This window comes from Taudactylus pleione, unplaced genomic scaffold, assembly GCF_031769625.1.
Source record: "Taudactylus pleione unplaced genomic scaffold, aTauple2 ptg000012l, whole genome shotgun sequence".
NCBI lineage: Eukaryota > Metazoa > Chordata > Amphibia > Anura > Myobatrachidae > Taudactylus > Taudactylus pleione.
This window is the reverse complement of record NW_028284415.1, coordinates 5,139,197-5,160,360: the sequence shown is the minus strand read 5'-3', so window position 1 is coordinate 5,160,360 and position 21,164 is coordinate 5,139,197. Positions and strand designations below refer to the sequence as shown.

At 49.7% G+C, this 21,164-nt stretch overlaps 1 protein-coding gene across 1 annotated transcript in view; it reads right to left on the bottom strand.

The window, feature by feature from the left end:
• Window positions 1–21,164, bottom strand: part of SUZ12 (SUZ12 polycomb repressive complex 2 subunit) — a 98,408-nt gene that overhangs the window by 38,109 nt on the left and 39,135 nt on the right. The window contains exons 7-9 of the mRNA XM_088468562.1: window positions 15,821–16,052; window positions 15,313–15,412; window positions 15,131–15,236 (exon numbers count right to left, since the gene is read on the bottom strand). Of these exons, the coding sequence (XP_088324688.1) occupies window positions 15,131–15,236; window positions 15,313–15,412; window positions 15,821–16,052 (438 nt within the window). The remainder of the gene's footprint in view (window positions 1–15,130; window positions 15,237–15,312; window positions 15,413–15,820; window positions 16,053–21,164) is intronic.

Sequence of the window (21,164 nt, the reverse complement as noted above, 5' to 3'; positions counted from 1 at the left end):
ACCGCTCCTAAGAGAGAGTAAATTGATTTCAGGCACGTCTCCACCTTCCTATCCGTACAATCTTTCAAGGAAGAAATGTAAGGCATGGGCAGCATGGCACTTTTTATTAAGCGAGTAACATTAGAATCCACCGCACGAGGCGTTCCCCCATCTTCTTCCAGTGTCCCTCAGGGAATGGATAACATGAGGCCAAACGCTTTTGCAGCTGATACCTCTTACCAGGTGCTTGCCAAGCCTCCGCCATATGATCTACCAGCTGGTCAGAAAGTGGAAAAACTGCAGAAGTCACCTTTACCTGTTTAAACTGAGGGTATTTGGATTTAGGAGCAGGAACGTTATCCTCTATATCTAGTATGGATCGGACTGCCTGCAGCAAAGCCGGAACATTAATACTTGATTTATGCTCCACCTCCTGTGAAGGGGAATCAGAATCAGACACCTCATCCACTTACCCATCATCCGACAACACGTCTGTGTCTGATGGTTGTGTAGACTGGGACGACAATACAGGGCGTTTAGATGCCTTCTTTGGTCTTTCATGCCGCAACATGGACTGAAAGGCTGTAGAGGAAGCTGCCAAACTCTGAACTGAACTACAGAAAACATCCACCTAGGGTGGCTGTACAGCTTGTGTTAGTCCCTGGAAGGGAATGACAGACTGTTGTGATACCGAAGGGGATTGCATATACTGCGGTAATCCTTGGTAGGGAGTAACAGACTGTGGAACAGGAGATGACTGCAAACAATGCGGAATACCCTGAGAGGAAAGGATGTTTTGTTGAGGTAACCCCACATGGGGTAAAACAGCCGGGACCGCCAGATGACCCGCAATAGGGGTCATATAGGAAATGGACCTCAGACTGCACCCCTAGAACATCTATATACTTAATTTTAGGCGCTACCTGTGGAGACCCGCAATAGGAGGCCAGGACCTGAGAAAAACACCCCCAAGTTGGATCCTGTCCAGCTGTTGGGGGGGTTGAGGGGCCAGGCAACTGATAGCACCTCACACATAACCCATCCTGAGATAAATCCTCCTTACTCACCCCTGCTGCACATAGCCTGTAGGAGGGCAGAGAGGGTGCAGCAATGTGCTCGACTTCCTTGCCAGACATGTCTGACTAAATATATAAATTTTTTTTTTATGGAAAATCAGGAAGCGCTACACTGGTCCTTACTAACGCTAACAATAGCTGTCAGACCCCACTCACAACTTATACCATAGAGAAATAGGCCGCCAGAGACCTCAGAGGGGGCGTGGCCGTAGAGGGAGAGCAGCTCAGCAAAGCCAGACCTTAGCGGAAAGGCACGCTGAGCTGAGGAGCTGCTAAACAGGGAAGGCTGCCTCCCCTGGCCGGCAATTAAGCCCCGGGATGCTGGTTCCCGCACCAACTTCAAGTCCCTGGTGGTCTAGTGGAAGCGCAGGGTATGGGGGGGCCTGCCTCCACTGCCAGCACCTCCAGCCTTTCCCCAGAGACCGGAGGTTAGGACTGCTAACACGTGAATCCGCACTTACCTGTCCACATACGTCCGGCAGCAGTCTTGGGTGTCCTGCGGGGCCCGGCTAGCACTGACCCCAGGGTCCCGCCGAGACCCCCAGATCTGTACTGGCGTCGCGGCGCCAGCGGGGTGACGGAGCGGCAGCGCAGACATCCTATGGACAAGTCTGTCGCTGCCTGCTCTGAACAGTTAAAAAAAAAAAACAAACTAACTCCTCATAAAAATAAAATAGCTTTGGGGCTGCTAATCAGCCCCCCTGTGTCAAAACAGTGACCCGACTGCGGCCGGGCAACAACTAGAACTGAGGTGCCTCTGGCTCGGGGGTGGGGTATAGAGGAGAATGGTTCCAGTGCATCTTGGGAGCAAAGCTTTTAACTGCGTGGTGCCCGGGATCCAGATCCAGCTATACCCCAAGGTCTTCTTGTGGAGCCTATGGACTCTGAAGATGAAAATTATATATGGAGATCTGCCAGAGCCCATAACTGAGACTTTTCTAGAAGTGGAAGTCACTTAGTTACAAAAAAAAAATCTAAATCAAAAATAATGTCCTTAGAATCCAAAATTTCAAATGGAAAATGCTGTAACGTATCAAGACAAAATTAATATCTCACGATGTGCAAAAGGAATGTATGGAAGCTGGACGTGCTGCACTCCCAGCAAAAGTTTGTAATACCAGCACTGCATTTTCAGAAAAAAAATAAATACTAACAGTGAACTTTTAAGTAACTTAGGGGGAGATGTATAAAGGGGTATTAGGTGTAAAATCAGTAACTGCACAAGTCATATAAAAATGCAGGGAAGTACTCAGAATGACATGGGGCGCTACGTCATTATCAGCACTGGTATACCTAGATAGGGTGCCGAAGTGATGTGGAAATGCATGAGAGGTCAGTGGCATTGATCGCTTCGACAACTGCAACTATCAATTTAGACAGCTGTCGCTACCACACCAAGGCACTGTCCCCGCCTGTCAGATTATGCAGCCAGGGATGGTTTACAAAAAATAACTTTTTTTTTTTTTCAATAATGCAACGGGTGCGCTGGGAAATTTTGACCAGTGCATGCGCAGATTCAGTGCAAGTGACAGTTAGATGCCGGCTAATCAAATTCTAATACATCCAGGCGGTATAAGGACCTGCTCAACACGATAATGGTGAAGCAGGTCCAGACAATGGGATGCGGTCAATATCCCGACCGCGGGGATTCTGGCGCTGGAATCCACACAGTAAGTAATGGGGTTAGGGTAGGGAGAGGGTTACAATACTGACAGAAGTTTCTGTATTCTAACCCTGTTAGGATGCCGGCGTCTGGATTCTGAGCGCTGTCGTATCACAGTCTGTAAGTGGACATGAACCTTAAGAAGCATGACATCCTAAACCTCAGCTAATCCGGTACAAACACAAATCACTTCAACCAAGACATAATGTTGACAACGATTCTCAACTAAATATACATATGGATGATAGGACCATTCTCTGCCATCCTACCTTCTACTTGAGAGTCTGCTTCCCAGTTCTGTACCTTGGAATGAATACCGTCGGATTGCTACAACCGTTAGCTACACCCACTGCAATTAGTTATTGGGGAAAATCTTCCTTAGGACTCTCATGCCTTAGTGAGCAAATATCAGTATTAGAGCCAATAGACTATTAGTAGGACAAGGATATCTATGACAGGTCATACTATTTTCAGTTTAAACACGTTACCAACATTTCTGTTGAAAAATTATATGATTTCTATTGGGCATATAAATGCAGATTTTTATGACAGTCTTTTTTTGGAATAAAATTATATTTTAGTTATATTTAAGAAAATACAGATAACTGGATTGGAAGAATATTGTTTTATTGTTTTTAGGTTACCTAAAGTGTTTGAGCCCTCAGAGTAAATACCACACACTTTAATTTTGACTGATTTGTTCATTTTGGTTCCTAAACACAACTTAAACTTAACAAAATAAATTGCAACCATGGGATGTGTGATAGGATTCAAATCAGGGCATATAGAAGGCCACTTCACAATAGTCTGTTTTCTTCTTATCCATTATTGGGGGCTATTATCCATGTTTTTGGATCATTATCCTGTTGGAGGACCCATGACCTGTGCCTAAAGCTAGGTACAAACTAGAAAACTTGCAAATGATGCAACAATGATGATCAAAATGTCAACGATTTCCCTTGAACTCCCAGACAAACTATATAGTGCATACACACTGTGCAATCTAACAAACGACCAAATGATATATCTTGCATCGTTTGGTGGTTAGATTGTTAAATATATAATGTAACCATATTGCCTGTGTGTACACACTGCAGAATCTGAGGGGAACCGGTACGGAGATTGACAAGTCTTCCTGAATGTACAAAAGATCTGAAGATGCGACGGACGGCGCCACGGGAGTGTGCATAGTGTTGTACACACTTGACATTTGAACGATTTGACGTTCCAATGCGTTGGAATCTGCCATATCGTTCAAAATATCATCTACTGTGTAGGGGACTTAAGAGAGTTTTCTCACACCAGGCAGTTTCTGGCTTTTTTTTAATGCTTTTTTTCTATTTTTATAGGGAATTCTCATGGGTCTTCTTCCATTGAGCCCACTGTTGCTCAAAAAGCATAAGATGGTACAATCAGACACTGACGTAGCTTGCATCTCTTTGGTAGAAAAAGAATCAAGGAAAACTTCCATTTTCACTATCCTGTTTTTTCTGGGGTCGACTTTACTCTTGCGGCCACATCCAGGAAGGTTGGCTACAGCCCCAAAGACTGTACACTTCTTAATATTTGCAACTGGAACATCAAGCTAAATTGGATAAAGTCTTCAGCATGATACGGATAACAGTCATTTGAATATCCCTCGTAATCACGATGGTGGCCTCAGCAATAAAGTTAAACGCAGTCTAGGAAAGGCGGGGTGGACAAATGGTCCCTGTCGCAGCATGTCTAGATGAAGTAGAAGCAGCCACAGGGAGTCTGTCAGAAGACCCCGAAGGTCTGAGTACTACAACAGACTTGGCCAGTACGAGGAGCCACCAGTTCCTGCTTAATACGTTTCAGAACCCAAGGAAGAAGCAGAAACGTTGCAAAAAAGTAGATCAGGTGAAATGTCCATGACACGGTTAAGGCGTCCACTGTCAGAGCTCCTGTAATTGACTATGAGTCACATGAAGCCAACCGGCTTTTGTACTACAAATCATTTGAATAAAAATCTTGTGACCTATGGGCCATCAGCACTGGGACCATCATTCCGAATGAAATCAGACTGCCCACCACCTCTTTCAAGGCCAACCATTTTTGGCGTGAGGCAAGGAGACCTCTGGAAAATAACCTTGGAGGAAGAGGACAGAAATTCTATTTTGTACTCTATAGAGAGGATGCACCGTACCCAGGCATCTGAACAAGTTTTAAACCATAAGTGTTGAAACTGAAAAGATGCGCTCCCACTATAGGATCCCATATGTGGGTGGGTAATCAGCCATGCAGAGGATACTTTTCTAATGGTTTGGCATCCGGGCTACATGGCGGCCTTTTGATTTGCCAAATAAGGCAGACGACGACTGACCCCGAAGCCCACAAAATATGGTTAACAAGAGGATCAAAAGGAACAAGGAGGAGCCCTAGATTTTGGAACAAAAAAAAAAAAAAAAAAAGTAGAAAGTAACTCTTGCCCCTGTAGCCAGAGCAATAATTTGTACAGCTCTGGCCCAAACAAAATCTCTCCTGAAAAAGGAAGAGCTTCTAAATGTCGCTTATATTTTATCATCCGCCTGCCAGGCCAGCAGATGGCCCTTCCATCAGCAATAGCTGAAACAGTCATTTTGGAGCCGACTATGCTGCGTCGATAGCAACCTCACTCAAATAAGCAGTGGACTCCTTTATGTGCTCAACCAGTCAATGCAGCTTAGCACAAGGTGTATTTGAGAATAGACCCTCCGATAGTAGATTAACCCATTTTTCATCTGATTTATTGAACCAGGCCGAGAGCAAAATGGGGCTATGGGAAGCTCCAGTAGGCACGTAGACCAATTTTAGGATAAAATTAGAGTAATGGTAGACTTCCCTAGAAAACTCCTTTTCTTCGAGGTCCTTAGGGTCCACAGGGATATATTATGGTTGGAGAGATCAAGGCACAAAAGAGTTAAAGCTTCAGCTCCCAGGATGCCTCTGGTCCTCCTCCATATATACTCCGCCCCTAGCCACAGGCCAGTTTTGTTAACAAGCCTCAAGGCAGGAGAAGGAAAGAGGAGAAGGAAAAGCAATCATACACCAGAAACACTCTTATACAAGAGGAGTAGCATTCCCGCTAGGTTTTTTCAGCGAGCGCCACGTCCTGCCCCATTTCTGAAGGGCAGAAAGCACCCTGCCCTCCAGCGCAGCGCCCTGCTGAAACAGCCTAAGGTTCTGTCGCTCCACCCGTGGGCCGCAGTGTCCCGCGGGTGGGGAAAACGGCAGAGCAACGGTCACCGCCTGTAAATTGATGCCAGGCGGCATTCATTCACAGTAGCCGTGGTGCTTGGGAGCTGCCCAGCATGTCCGTAAGTGCCGGGCACGCGTCAAAGACACTCCCCCTTTTCGGCCGTACACAGAAGTGCCCTTAGTCTAGGTCTGGCGCCCTGCCTGCCGCCGGTCCTAGAGTGAACACTAGGATGAGGGAAATCAGTGACTGAAAGTAAAAATTATCCATAAAGCCAGGTCCGTCAGGGTTGGTGCCTTGTGGACCCTATGGACCTCAAAGAAAGAGTTATCTAGGCAAGTCTACCATAAGTCTCATTTTCTTCTTCAGGGTCCATTGGCATCCATAGGATACCATGGTTATGTCCTAAAGCAGTTCCCCTATGGTGGGGGATGCTCCTGAGCGGAAAGGAGAACTCGTCGCCAAGGAAGCATCCTGAGAGGCAGAAGTATCAAAGGCATAGAACCTAAGAAACGTGTGGACAGAAGACCACGTGGCTGCCTTACACAACTGTTCAGCTGAGGCACCATGACTAAATACTCACGGTGGCGATACAGACTGAATAGAATGTGTCGTCACTGTGCTTGGGACAGGGATATCAGCCTGTGTGTACACCTGATAAACATGCCTAGCCATCTCGCCAGAGTCTGCTTATTAGCTGGCCATCCTCGTTTGAGAAAACCATATAATACAAAAAACAAGAGATATGGTAAGAACTTACCTTTGTTATCTCTGTTTCTACGAAGTCCATAGGGTCCACAGGGTTGACCTTGGGGTATAGCTGGATCTGGATCCATGGGCACCACGCAGTTAAAGCTTTAGCTGCTCCCAGGATGCACTTGGGTCCGTCCTCCTCTATACCCCGCCCCCCGGCCACAGCACCTCAGTTGGTAAGCAGCCAAGGCCGGAGGAGGAGACTAAACAGAGAGAAGGAAGACTGGAACACACAAGAAACCATACTCACAGAAATGGGAGACGGAAAACCGGTGACCAGCCACACAGCCCATTTGAAGCCAGGTGCGTCAGGGCGGGCGCCCTGTGGACCCTATGGACTTCGTAGAAACAGATAACAAAGGTAAGTTCTTACCATATCTCTTGTTTTCTACTTCAGGGTTCATAGGGGGTCCACAGGGTTGACCTTGGGGATGTCCCAACGCAGTACAACTAAGGGCGGGGACGCTCCTGTGCTGAAAGGAGTACCCGGCGCCCAAAGGATGCATCCTGAGAGGCAAAGGTGTCAAACGCATAAAACCTCAAAAACGTTTGAATTGAAGACCAAGTGGCCGCCTTACACAGCTGAACAGCAGAAGCGCCACGTCTAGCAGCCCAAGAGGGACCCACAGAACGAGTGGAATGAGCCTTAACAGAGGCTGGCACAGGTAAGCCCTCCTGTGCATAAGCCTCACAAATAACGGAACGAAGCCAACGGGCTAACGTTTGTTTGTTGGCAGGCCAACCCCTCTTGTGAAAACCAAAGAGGATAAACAAGGAATCAGACTTCCTAACCGAAGCCGTCCGGTCTACATAAATTCTAAGCGCCCGGACCACATCTAAGGAAGTCTCACCAGCTGAAAGATCAGGGGACTGAAAAGCTGGCACAACAAGTTCCTGATTAACATGGAACTTCGAGACCACTTTGGGCAAAAACTCAGGACAAGTGCGGAGCACCGCTCTGTCCTGGTGAAAAATCAGGAAAGGAGGGCGACAGGAAAGCGCCCCCAATTCAGACACCCTCCTGGCCGAAGCAATTGCCAGGAGAAAAACCGTCTTAAATGTAAGCCACTTGAGCTCCACCGCCTCAAGAGGCTCAAACGGAGGACCCTGCAGGACCCGTAGCACCACCGCCAAGTCCCAAGGAGCCACAGGAGGCACAAAGGGAGGCTGGATCCTGAGAACACCTTGGAAAAAGGTGTGAACGTCTGGTAGTATTGCAATCCGCCGTTGAAACCACACGGACAAGGCGGACACATGAACCTTCAGAGATGCAAGGCGTAAGCCGAGATCCAATCCTGACTGAAGAAATTCCAAGATCCTAGAAACTCGGAACACCTGAGGATCATAAAGTCTGGACTCACACCACTGAAAGTAAGTGTGCCACACTCTGTGATAAATCCGTGCTGAAGCAGGCTTGCGTGCCCTGAGCATGGTACCAATAACCGAACTGGAGAAGCCCCGAGACCTCAAGACGGCTGTCTCAAGAGCCACGCCGTCAAAGACAGCCGACCCAGATCCGGGTAAAGGCAGGGCCCCTGAGACAACAGGTCCCGACGTTGAGGAAGAAGGTACGGAGCGTCGATGGAGAGGCTCCTGAGATCGGAGTACCAAGGACGTCTGGGCCACGCCGGAGCTACCAGCACGAGCATGCCGCCGTCCTGCTTAAATTTCCGCAGAACCCGAGGAAGCAGGGATATCGGAGGAAACAGATACGCCAGGTGAAACGTCCATGTCACCGACAGCGCGTCCACCAGACTTGCACCTGCGTCTCTTGTCCTTGACCCGTAAACGGGCAACTTGTGATTGTGACGGGAGGCCATCAAGTCCAGCTCCGGCAGTCCCCACCTGTCCACGAGTAGCTGAAACACCTCTGGGTGAAGCGACCATTCCCCGGGATGCACGTCGTGACGGCTGAGGAAGTCCGCCTCCCAATTGAGGACTCCGGGGATGAAGACCGCCGAGATCGCTGGAATGTAACCCTCCGCCCAAGACAGGATACGAGACACCTCCGACATCGCTGCCTGACTGCGAGTTCCGCCTTGGCGATTGATATATACGCCACCGTGGTGGCGTTGTCGGACTGCACCTGTACCGCCCTTCCGTGAAGAGCGGGGCCGGACGACTGCAGGGCCTTGTATACTGCCCGCAGTTCCAGGATGTTGATGGGGAGAAGTGCTTCTTCCGCTGACCAACGACCCTGAAGCGACAAAGAGCCGGTCACTGCCCCCCAACCCCGGAGACTGGCATCCGTCGTGAGCAGGACCCAGTCCGGGATCCAAAATGGGCGCCCCTTGACCAGATGAGCTGTCTGAAGCCACCAAGCCAAAGATAGCCGAACGTCCGGAGACAACACCAGCACCTGAGAGCGGATCCGGTGAGGTAACCCGTTCCATTCTGATAGAATCAGCCCCTGCAGGGGCCGGGAATGGAACTGGGCAAATTCCACCATGTCGAATGTCGACACCATGGACCCCAGAACTCTCATAGCCGAATGGACCGACAGGCGGCAACGGCTCAGGCAACTGCGTATCCGCAGCTGTAGGGAGGCGACCTTCTCCGGAGTCAGGAAGATCCTTTGCTGACGCGAATCCAGCAGGGCTCCCAAATGAACCATCCGCTGTGATGGAATCAGAGAGGACTTTTTCCAATTTATCAACCACCCGTGTGCTTGCAGGCAAGCGATCGTCAGGTGGAGATGTTGAAGCAGTACCTCCGGGGAGCTCGCCAGCAACAGGAGGTCGTCCAGGTACGGCAGCAGCCGTACATTCTGGTTCCGAAGATGTGCGGCCATGACCGCCATAATCTTCGTGAACACCCTCGGTGCCGTGGAGAGACCAAAGGGTAGCGCCCGGAACTGATAGTGGTGTTGAAGGATAGCGAACCTCAGATACTGCTGGTGTGAAGATGCTATCGGAACATGGAGGTAGGCGTCCTGGATGTCCAGGAACACCATGTAATCCCCCGGTTCCATCGCCAGAATGATGGAACGTAACGTTTCCATCCTGAACTTGGGAACTCTGAGGAATTTGTTCAGAGACTTCAAGTTGAGGATAGGGCGATGAGAACCATTGGGTTTCTGCACCAGAAACAGAGACGAATAATACCCCGTCCCTCGTTGTGATAGAGGAACGGGAACAATGACCCCTGCTTTCAGCAAGGACTCTATAGCCTCCTGAACCTGTAACGCCTTGGTCTTGTCCTGAGAAGGACTTGTGCAGAAAAACTGGTGGGGTGGTCTGTGCCGAAAAGACAGGGCGTACCCCTGGGAGACCACTTCTCGAACCCAGGCATCCGTGGTGGTATTGTGCCAGCACTGGGCAAATAGAAGAAGTCGGCCTCCCACTCTGAGGTCCCCCAGAGGGAGGCCCGTCCCATCAGGCCGCAGGTTTATCTTCCTGCTTGGAAGAAGGGCGCCGAGCACTCCAGGCTTGCTTCTTGGGTTTAGAGGCCGTCTTACTCGCAGACTGTCTCGGGAAGGACTGACCTTTCGCCTTACCCTGAACCTGAAAGGAACGAAAAGCCGAACTCCGAACCTTAGCAGGCAGTGCCGCCGAAGGGAGGAAGGCCGACTTGGATTTAGCCAGGGTGTCCACTATTTTGTCCAAGTCCGGACCAAATAGTAATTCCCCATTGAAAGGTAAGGCCTCCAGACCTTTCTTTGAATCAGAGTCCGCTCTCCAGGACCGCAACCATAAGGATCGGCAGGCAGACACCGCTGCAGCCGATACCCGCGAGGTCAGCAGACTAGCATCTAAAGAAGCTTCTCCCAATGTAAGAAGCAGCGTCCCTCATTTGTCCCAACAACGCCCGCTGGACATCCGGAGCGTCGTCCGGGAAGGTATCTTCCAATGCATTGGCCCACCCCTCAATGGCCTTGGCCACCCAGGAAATGGCCATGGACGGTCGGGCCACCGCCCCGGAGAGGGAGTAAATAGACTTTAAGCAAGTCTCAACTTTCCTGTCCGTGGGATCCTTCAGCGAGGATATCGACGGTAATGGTAAGGTGGCGCCCCGAGTTAAACGGGTGACATGGGAATCCACCGCCGGTGGAGTTTCCCATTTTTTACAATGTGCCTCAGGGAAGGGGTAATTAGAAGCCAACCGCTTCTGAGGAAGGAATCTCTTACTGGGCGCCTGCCAAGCTACCGCCATATGATCCGTCAACTGATCCGACAGGGGAAACACAGCAGAAGCCACCTTAGTTTTTTTTGAAACTAGGAAACTTCGACTTAGGAAGCGGTGCCTCATCCTCTATAAGAAGAATAGCTCGCACCGCCCTAACTAGTGCTCGCACATTAATGGACGACTTGGTATCCATTTCCTGGACCGAGGCGTCCGAGTCAGTGTCATCAGGGACCTCCCCATCATCTGAGGAACCCTCTGAGTCCGATACCTGAGCAGCCCGTGTCATGAGTGGGCGTTTTGAAATCCTAGAAGGCATGTCAGTCTGCAACATTGACTGAAAAGCCGAGGAAGCGGCCGCCAAATTTTGCACAGAGTTGGAGAGCACATCCACCCAGGGTGGAGGAGTCACCATAGGGGCCTGAAAAGGTACCACAGGCTGCTGCGGCACAGGGGAAGCCTGTATATACATAGGCAACCCCGCATAGGGACCCACCGACTGAGACCCAGGAGGACTCCGCAATAACTGCGGGACACCCGGGGAATGGGGGATGGTCGGCTGGGGCAACGCCCTAGTAGGGAGAGCAGTCGGGACCGACAGACGGTCCGCAATAGACACCAGCACTTGAGAAAACATCGCCCACGGTGGTTCCTGCGCCAGAGAAGGTCTGGATGGGCCAGGAGCCACCTGGCATCGACTACACAGGCCATCCTGTGACAAATCCTCCCTATCTACTCCTGCAGAACAGCGTCCGCAGGAGGCCAACACCGGAGCCACTGAGCGCTCAACCTCCTCGTCTGACATGACAGAATATATTATATATCTGGCACCAGGGTAGAAGTAAAACGCACTCACCGGTGTGCTGAACAACAGCCCACAATATGGCACTGAGTAGCACACAACTGTATGTGACGGACCTCACAAATACGTGATCTATATAAGTGAGGTCAGTAGAAACGCCCCTCCCCCACACACCTGTAGGGCTTGTAGGAGAAGTAAAGGGATAGGTATAAGCTGACAGTAAGTAGAAAATAAGCACAGACAGGCAGCACTAGCAAAAGTCACATACCATGCAGGAAGATATACTCACTGCACCTTTCCACTACAATCAACCTCCCAGATTCAGTGTCTGGGAGGGCTATAGTGCTGTGTACGCTGTCCTTAATCAGGGGAGAGGTACACAGGGGGACCGGTCCGCGTGCTCCCTGAGATCTGCGCTGCCACTGTGAGAAAATGGCCGCTGGAGACCTCAGAGGAGGAGTGACCGAGGAATCTGCAGCTCAGCGACGCCAGACTCCGTGTTGAAAGGCGCGCTGAGCTGAGGGGAGGAGCCGCTGACAGGGAAGGCTTCCTCCCCTGGCTAGCATATTAACCCCAGGGCTTGCCGGCATCCCGCTTGCCATATATCCCTGGTGGTCTAGTGGTCCCACGGGTTATTCCTCCTCAGAGGGGGAGCCCGCCGCCACCGCTAGCGGCCCCCGGTCTGTCCCCTAGGACCGGGGGCAAAGGACTGCATGTGCAGGCAAAACCCGCGAGCCGCCGCTAATCGGCGACTCGCGGCTTACCTTGTCCCCGGCGACTCCGGCAGCAGTCCAGGGAGGAACCCAGAGTCCGGCTAGTACGGACTCTGGCCTCCCGCCGCGATCCCCAGTGCAGTACTGGCGTCGCGGCGCCAGCGGGGAAGGAGAGCGGCAGCGTGGGCGTCTGCATAGACAGCCCGTCGCTGCCACACTAGAGCCTCTGTTGTAAAATAAAAATCTAACAGGCTCTTTTTTTTTTTTTTTTTAAATAAAAATAGAAAGCTTTTTGGGGGCTGCTCCTGCAGCCCCCCTGCGCAGGTGACCCGACTCCGGCCGGGCACCAACTCAAACTGAGGTGCTGTGGCCGGGGTATAGAGGAGGACGGACCCAAGTGCATCCTGGGAGCAGCTAAAGCTTTAACTGCGTGGTGCCCATGGATCCAGATCCAGCTATACCCCAAGGTCAACCCTGTGGACCCCCTATGGACCCTGAAGTAGAAAGAGCACCTGATTTTGTACGCTCCAAATAAATACGGAGAGGACGAACTACATCCAGGGAGGCTTCACCTACAGAAAGATCTGGAGCCTGAAAAGCTGGAACTACAAATTCTTCATTCACATGAAAACGTGACACTACCTTAGGAAGGTAACACTCCCTTGTACAAAGAACAGCTTTATCTTGGTGAAAAAACAAAAAATGGGGAGAGACAAGAAAGCGCTGCCAAATCAGAGACTATGCGTGCAGAAGAGATAGCGAGAAGAAAGAGTCTCTCTCTGCTGTCAACCCTTTCAAATCTACAGAGTCCAGAGTTTCAAATGGGGGAGCATCTATCCCTTTAAGAACCAAAGACAAATCCCACAGTGTTACCGGTTGAAAAAGGAGGCTGAACTACCATAGTATGCCCCTGTAGTAGTTCCCCCATAGTTATGCCCCTGTAGTAGTGCCCCCATAGTATGCCCCTGTAGTAGTGCCCCCATAGTATGTCTCTGTAGTAGTGCCACTTGTACAAAAAAACCCACTTACCTTAATCCCCGCTCCTGCATCCACCGCTGTCCGGTCTGCCCGGCTGCTCCTCGGAACTATGGGATGACATCTCTCCCATAGCACGTATGGAGAGAGGCGGAATCTGAAGTTCAGAAGAGAACTCCAGCCTCCGGCTAACACGGCGCTGCAGGGAAGGAGCCGGGCACCTGCTGGTAATAACATCTCAGCAGGCGTCCGGCTTAGAGAAGGTAGGCGGAGCAACTCAGGCACGCGAAACCCTTCGTAGGGACTGCGTCTGGGTCGGAGCTGCCAGGGGAGCACCTACCTCCCCTAAGCTGCATCAACCACCCGTGTACGCTGGCCTCATGGCAGCAGATATGCGTGTGCTGCCGATCCCCAGCGGTCTAGTGAGGACGTGGACGCTCCCAGGCCGACTGCAGCGGTTTCCGGTGCCTCTCCGGAAGCAAGGACTGCCGCATACGATTCCCCATAAGTGAGGAATCTCTTTACCCGACATCTCCGTTCGTCCGGTTGCAGTCCAGGTCCCAGCATCGCTGCTAGCAAGCTCAGCAGAGACCAGCCGGAATCACCAGCCCTGTTACTGGTATTGCAGCCCGGAAGATGTAGATGAAGTCGCAGTAAATTAGTCTTAATTCAGATGCTTAGTACTGCCAATCCAAAAATCATAGAAATAAAATAACTTAAAATAAAAGCTTAGGACTGCCTGAGCAGTCTCCTGTTACAAAGGTGCATCTTAATCCTGCTGCACCAAACAACTGAAGGCCTGTGGCTAGGGGCGGGGTATATATGGAGGACCAGAGTCATCCTGGGAGCTGAAGCCTTAGCTGTTTGGTGAATGGATCTCGCCAACCATAATATCCCCATGGTATCCCTGTGGATCCCTATGGACCCTGAAGAAGAAATTCAAACTTGCGATCGGAACTGCCCTGGAGAGAAGTAGATCCAGGCACTGGAGACAAATGAATCCATCAAGGAGGAGGGGTTCTCACTTAGATCTGTCCACAGCTGGTAGTAGATAGAGAGAGACCAGGGTACTGGAAGTCTGCAGCTTGCTATCCAAATTTACCCAAGCTGTGATAATTAGATCCTACAACTGGGGGGGAGCCCGAACACAGACCTGTGCCAGCCATGGCAGGCCCCTCGTTGCAGGCAGACTTCGGCAGCAGTGTCAGCCTGACCAGCAAATAGAAGTAAAAAATTAAAAAGAAAAAGTCCTCAGCAGCTAAGAATTCATCTTTAAAATTGCTCGACAGCTGTTTTTTTAATGAGGCACCATTAAGAATAAGAATGGCTGTAGCATTTAATGAAAGCACCTTTAGTGGTATCCACTTTTTGCAGCAACTTCGCAGATCTCCTTTCCAAAGCTCCGGAGAATGGGGTGACAGAAACTCACAGTCACCACTTCCCAGTTAGCACTGGAAGTCTTATTCTTCCTGATAAACTGTGCAGCCGTCACTGGCATTTACAAAAAGAAAATATAAATTTAGCACCGTCACTTCAGAAAAAGCTGCATACATCTAAGCACATTGAGAGAAAAAAAAAATAAAGAGGAGGGAAGAGCTCAGACCTCAAACAATGTGGTTCCTGTGTCCCTCAATGGATGCTCGAGATAGAACACTTTTTTTTTTTTTTTTATGAAAGATATCCTTAAAAAACCAGGCAGTGCAAGACCCCATCATTGTTTACATAGTACAGACAGCACAAGCTGGAGTCAATAATTGAGGATGAATAAATAACCTTCCCCCTTTATCTCAAGCCATTAGATCTCTGGGCTAGAAACTTGACAATAATTAGTGGGGCCTAAACAATCTATACCTTGCCATCCAAAATGGTTTCCCATGTAGCTCTCTTCTTGCTGACAGGACAATCCTCCATCTCTTGCATTGCAACTTCATACTCTCCATCTAGTAACTGCAAACGCCTAGAGACAAAAATATCTTAGCATTAACATTGAACTATTAAGCATTATTAGAATAAACAAATCACTTTATCATCACCTGTTCTTATCAAATACAGTCATCTGTGCCACAAAAGTCTTCTCTTCATCCCGGTTTGAAGAGTTTCTCTTTCGTCTGGCAGGAGGATCCTCTGTGACGTCTGGTGGTGAAAATAAAAGGCTTCATTAATACCAGTACATGCAAATAACATGTATTAAGGGATGAATACTAAAACAGATTAAATAAAGAGACGCTGTAGTTACTGTCAGTACTGATGATCTAAATGTTCGTGAACATGTAACCCTTTTATAACACACTGCATTATGCTGGGATAGTTGTGTTTCACAGATTCCTAAAAACAAGTTGTTACAATTCACTGCCTACAGGTGTTTATCAAATTACCCGACCAAGATACAGAGGGGTTCTACAGAGATGAGTGGATGGTTTGGTAATTTACCTATTTTGCCAGGAGAATTTACTGAACTAAAGTATCTGTATAATTCATCATAATTTTGGTACAGTGTTAGAAACTAAACATGCTACTAATTTTCAATGTTTAGATACACACCTATGTTCTCATTGGTCTCTCCATTAGATAAGCCATTTAAGTCTCGGTGGCCTGGACTGGTGACTCGGAAGAGCAAGGAGTAGGATTTTACCATGTGACTGTTGCTGGGCTCAAACTCATTGCTAGACACAGCCAGCGAGGGGAAGTTGTTGACTTTCAAAGGATTGAGGTCAGGATTCAAAGGAACAAGCTTTTTCCCTGTGGGGACCTGTCTTATGGGACAGCTCACATCCTGCATAATAACAAAAACAGAGAATGAACAAAACAGATACACTTTAAGCAAAAGGGGAGTATTTAATATCATCCACTACTAAGTCACAATAGACATACTTAATTGTGCATTGGTGAGCGCAAGTGATTGACTCATTGGGGTCAATTCAATTAGTAGACAATCCTGCTAGCCGTTTTCACTGCAAATTCGCACAGTGAATTTAATTTGCAATTCAATTCCAAACTCGCACTGCTTTTTCCCCCAACAAATTATTTTTTTTTGTGTGCATATCCCTAGGACGTTGCATAGCATCTATTTCATCAAGGGGAGCATATGGTTAAAACCGGTCCCTAAAAACAAGAGATATGGCCCCCAAGCCACATGCACCTCAGTTGGTAAGTAGCCAAGGCCGGAGGAGAAAAAAAAACAGAGAGAAGGAAGACTGGAACACACAAGACCATACTCACAGAAAGGGAGACGAAAAACCAGTGACCAGCCACATAGCCCATACGAAGCCAGGTGCGTCAGGGCGGGCGCCCTGTGGACTTCGTAGAAACAGATAACAAAAGGTAAGTTTACCATATCTCTTGTTTTCTACTTCAGGGTCCACAAAGTTGACCTTGGGGATGTCCCAAAGCAGTTCAACTAAGGGCGGGGACGCTCCTGTGCTGAAAGGAGAATCCGGCGCCCGAAGGATGCATCCTGAGAGTCGAAGTAATAAAAGCATAGAACCTCAGAAAAGGTATGGATGGAAAACCACGTGGCCACCTTACACAGCTGAACAGCCGAGGCGCCACGGCTAGCTGCCCACGAGGGACCTACAGACCGAGTAGAATGAATGAGCCTTAACAGAGGCCGGAACAGGCAAACCCTCCTGTGCATAAGCCTCACAAATAACCAAACAAAGCCAAAAAGGGCCAAAGTTTGTTTGACGGCAGGCCAACCCCTCTTGTGAAAACCAAAGCGGACAAACAAGGAACCAGACTTCCGAATGGAACTAGTCCGGCCCACATAAACTTTGAGGACATGGACCACATCTAAGGAAGCCTCCCCAGCCGAGAGATCAGGTGACTGAAACGCCGGCACAAAAATTTCCTGATTAATGTGGAACTTAGAAACCACTTTAGGTAGAAACCCTGGGTGAGTGCGAAGCACCGCCCTGTCCTGGTGAAAAATCAGAAAAGGACGACGACAGGAAAGTGCCCCCACTTCTCACACTCTCCTGGCCGAAGCAATTGCCAGGAGAAAAACAGTCTTAACCGTCAACCACTTGAGCTCCACCGACAACTGGAAGGCCCTGTACACGGCCCAAAGTTCCAGAATGTTGATGGGAGGAACCGCTTCTTCCGCCGTCTAACGGCCCTGAAGTGAAAGTGGACCCGTCACTGCACCCTAACCCCGGAGACTGGCATCTTTAGTGAGCAAAACAAAGTCCGAGATCCAAAAGGGGCGACCCTTGATGAGATGTGACACCTGAAGCCACCAAGCAAGCGACAGCCGCACCTCCGGAGACAACACCAGCATCTGAGTCCTGATCCGGTGTGGTAAACCGTTCCGTTTGGATAGAAACACCATGTCGAATGCCGACACCATGGACCCCAGAACCCTCATTGCTGAGTGAACCGACACCTGGGAACTCCGCAGGAAACTGCTCACTCGTAGTTGTAGGTGGGAAATCTTTTCTGGAGTCAGAAAGAGCCTTTGCTGACGAGAGTCCAGAAGGGCTCCAAAATGAACCATCCTTTCTGACGGAATCAGGGAGGACTTTTTCTAGTTTATCAGCCACCCGTGCGCTTGCAGACAAGCGATCGCTGGTGCAGATGTTGTGGAAGTACCTCCGGAGAGCCTGCCAGCAATAGGAGGTCGTCCAGATACGGCAGAAGCCATATACCCTGGCTCCGCAGATGGACAGCCATAATTTTGGTGAACACCCTTGGAGCCGTGGAAAGGCCAAAGGGCAGAGCCTGAAATTGGAAGTGAAGCTGGCGTATAGCAAACCTCAGATACCGCTGGTGTGAAGGTGCTATAGAAACATGGAGGTAGGCTTCCTGGATGTCCAGGGAGACCATATAATCCCCCGGAACGCAAAGTTTCCATCCTGAATTTGGGCACTCTGAGGAACTTGCTCAGCGACTCAGGTTGAGGATAGGCCGATGAGACCCATTGGATCTCGGAACTAGAAACAGAGTAGAGTAGTAACCCGTCCCGCGTTGAGAAAGCGGAACAGGACTCTATGGCTCCCTGAATCTGCAAGGCCTTGGTCTTGTCCTGAGAAAGACTCGTGCAGAAGAACTGTTAAGGGGGGGGGGGTTCTGTGAGGAAAGGAATGTGCGTACCTCAGAGACCACTTCTCGTACCCAAGCATCCGTGGTGGTATTGCACCAGCACTGGGTGAATTGGAGAAGTCGGCCTCCCACTCTGGGATCCCCCAGAGAGAGGCCCGTCCCATCAGGCTGAAGGCTTATCCTCTGGCTTGGAAGCAGGGAGTCTAGTGCTCCAGGCCCGCTTCTTTGGTTTAGGGGCAGCCTTGGCTGACTACTGCCTCGGGAGGGACTAACTCTTGGACTTCCCTTGAGTACGAAAGGACCGAAAGGCTGAGGTCCTAGCCTTAGAAGGCGCAGCCGCTGATGGCAGAAACGCAGACTTAGACGTTGCCTGGGTATCAACAATTGTGGCCAGGTCTGGGCCGAACAAAATCTCCCCATTAAAGGGTAAGGCCTTCAGGTCTGTCTTGGAATCCGCAGCCGCTCTCCAAGAACAGAGCTACAGAGACCGGCGGAGCAGAGACCGCTACTGCCGAAACCCTGGAAGTCAGAAGACTGGCATCCAAAGAAGCTTCTCCAATATAAGATGCGGCATCCCTCATCTGTCCCTCTAAAGCTTTCTGAACCTGCGGAGCTTCCTCTGGAAAATAATCTTCCGGTACATTGGCCCAGCTCTCAATGGCTTTAGCCACCCAAGAGATGGCCATGGATGGACGGGCCACCGCCCCTGAGAGAGTAAATTGATTTTAAACAAGTCTCCACTTTTCTGTATGTGGAATCCTTTAGGGATGAAATAGACGGCATAGGCAAGGTAGCACTCTTGATTAAGCGAGTAACATGAGAATCCACCGCAGGCGGGGTTTCCCACTTTTTCCAATGACTTGCAGGAAACTGATAACTAGACACCAAACGTTTTTGCGGATGGAACCTTTTACTAGGTGACTGCCAGGCCTCCGCCATATGATCAGTCAGCTGGTCAGATAGAGGAAAAACAGCCGAAGTGACTTTTGCATTCACCAATATCAAGAATGGACCACAACCCCCCCTCACCAAAGCCGACACATTAATGGAAGATTTTGTTTCCACTTCCCAGACAGGGGAATCTGAGTCAGAGTCCTCAGGCAACTTCCACTCATCTGAGTACGCATCAGTGTCTGATAGTTGCGCAGACTGGGATGACATAATAGGGCGTTTAGACACCTTCTGAGGCTTGTCACTCCGTAGCATAGTTTGAAAGGCTGAAGATGAGGCCACCAATCTCTGGACTGAACTGGAGAACACATCCACCCATGGTGGTTGACCCATCTGCGGGGGACCCTGAAAGGGAATGACGGACTGCTGCGTCACCAGAGGAGACTGAATATACATAGGTAACCCCGTATATGGATTAACAGTCTGAGGCCCAGGGGGAGACTGCAACAACTGTGGTATACCCTGAGAAAAGGGGATGGCTGACATGGGTAACCCCCTATGGGGGAGAGCAGTAGGGACCGCCAAACGGTCCGCGATGGAAGCCAACCAGCCAATCAACAAGTTGGCTGGTTGGATGTAAGTTGGTCTAGTGTGTGGCCAGCTTAAGGATTCCTCCAGAGTTCGGCTAGTACAGACTCTGGGGGTCCAGCTGCGATCCCCAGATCTGTACTTGTTTTGCAGCGCCGGCGGGGTGTAGGAGGGGCAGCTTGGACGTCCTATGGACAGTCTGACGCTGCCGCTCTAAAGAGTCAGTTAAAAATCAAAAATAAAATAAAAACTCCTAAAATAAGCTTAGGGGCTGCAAAGCAGCCCCCCTGCGCTAAGGGTGACCAGACTCCGGCCAGGCACCAACTAAAACTGAGGTGCCTGTGGCTTGGGGGCGGAGTATAGAGGAGGATGGACCCAGTGCATCCTGGGAGCAGCAAAAGCTTTAACTGTGTGGTGCCCGTGAATCCAGATATACCCCAAGGTCAACCCTGTGGACCCCGAAGTAGAAATATTGTCTTTTTCCTCCACTGAGAAGGAGATTGGGGGCATCACATTATATCTATATACAGAAGTGTCCTTCTACATCTATCCTGAATATGCCACACAGCGAGGCATGCCTGAGCGAGCAGCCAGGTCACTTGCAACTCTGCTATCACCAGGTAACTTTTTTGCCAAAAATGCTCCTAAGTCGCAATGTGAGGAGACTAGGACGCACCAGGCGACTGTGCTGCTTAATTTGATATGTGACACTTGTCTAGCTGTGTGCGACTGAGTTGTACATGAAGCGCAATGGAACTTAGCGTTGAAAAAAACAGCAGCATCGTAGCTCTTCGCACACAGATTCAGACACAGTTACACACAGAAATACAAGTGTTGCATATCAAATAAATCAGCAGAGTCTGCTGGTGCATCCTAGTTATATCGTAACTTAGAAGCATTTTCGGCAAAAAAAAGACAAAGCCTGGCACTAGCAGTCTCACGGGACCTGGCACACCAAGGGGGGCTATTCGGCACCACTGCAGCAAAGATATTAGAGGACACATACACAAACTTCACATCAGTGTTTGACATCAAAATTTGCAATTTACAATTATATTTGAATAATTTTTTTTTTAAAGAATAGCAAACCTAAATCTATACATTCTTGACTAGCTGGGATACCCGGTGTTGCCCAGGTTGAAGATTGTAGAACACCGGCAGCCTTTATTTGTTTACATTGTCCTCGCCTATATCCCCATTCCATTGATCCTGAAAAGGATCTCACGGTTTGATAACATGCATGCAAACAGTGGCGTACCTACCGTGGGTGCAAAGGGTGCAGCTGCTACAGTGCCTGAGCTGCGTCGGTGGGCCGCCGCTCCCCCTGCACCCAGTCACGCACACATGGTGGGCCGGTCCATTCAGGGCC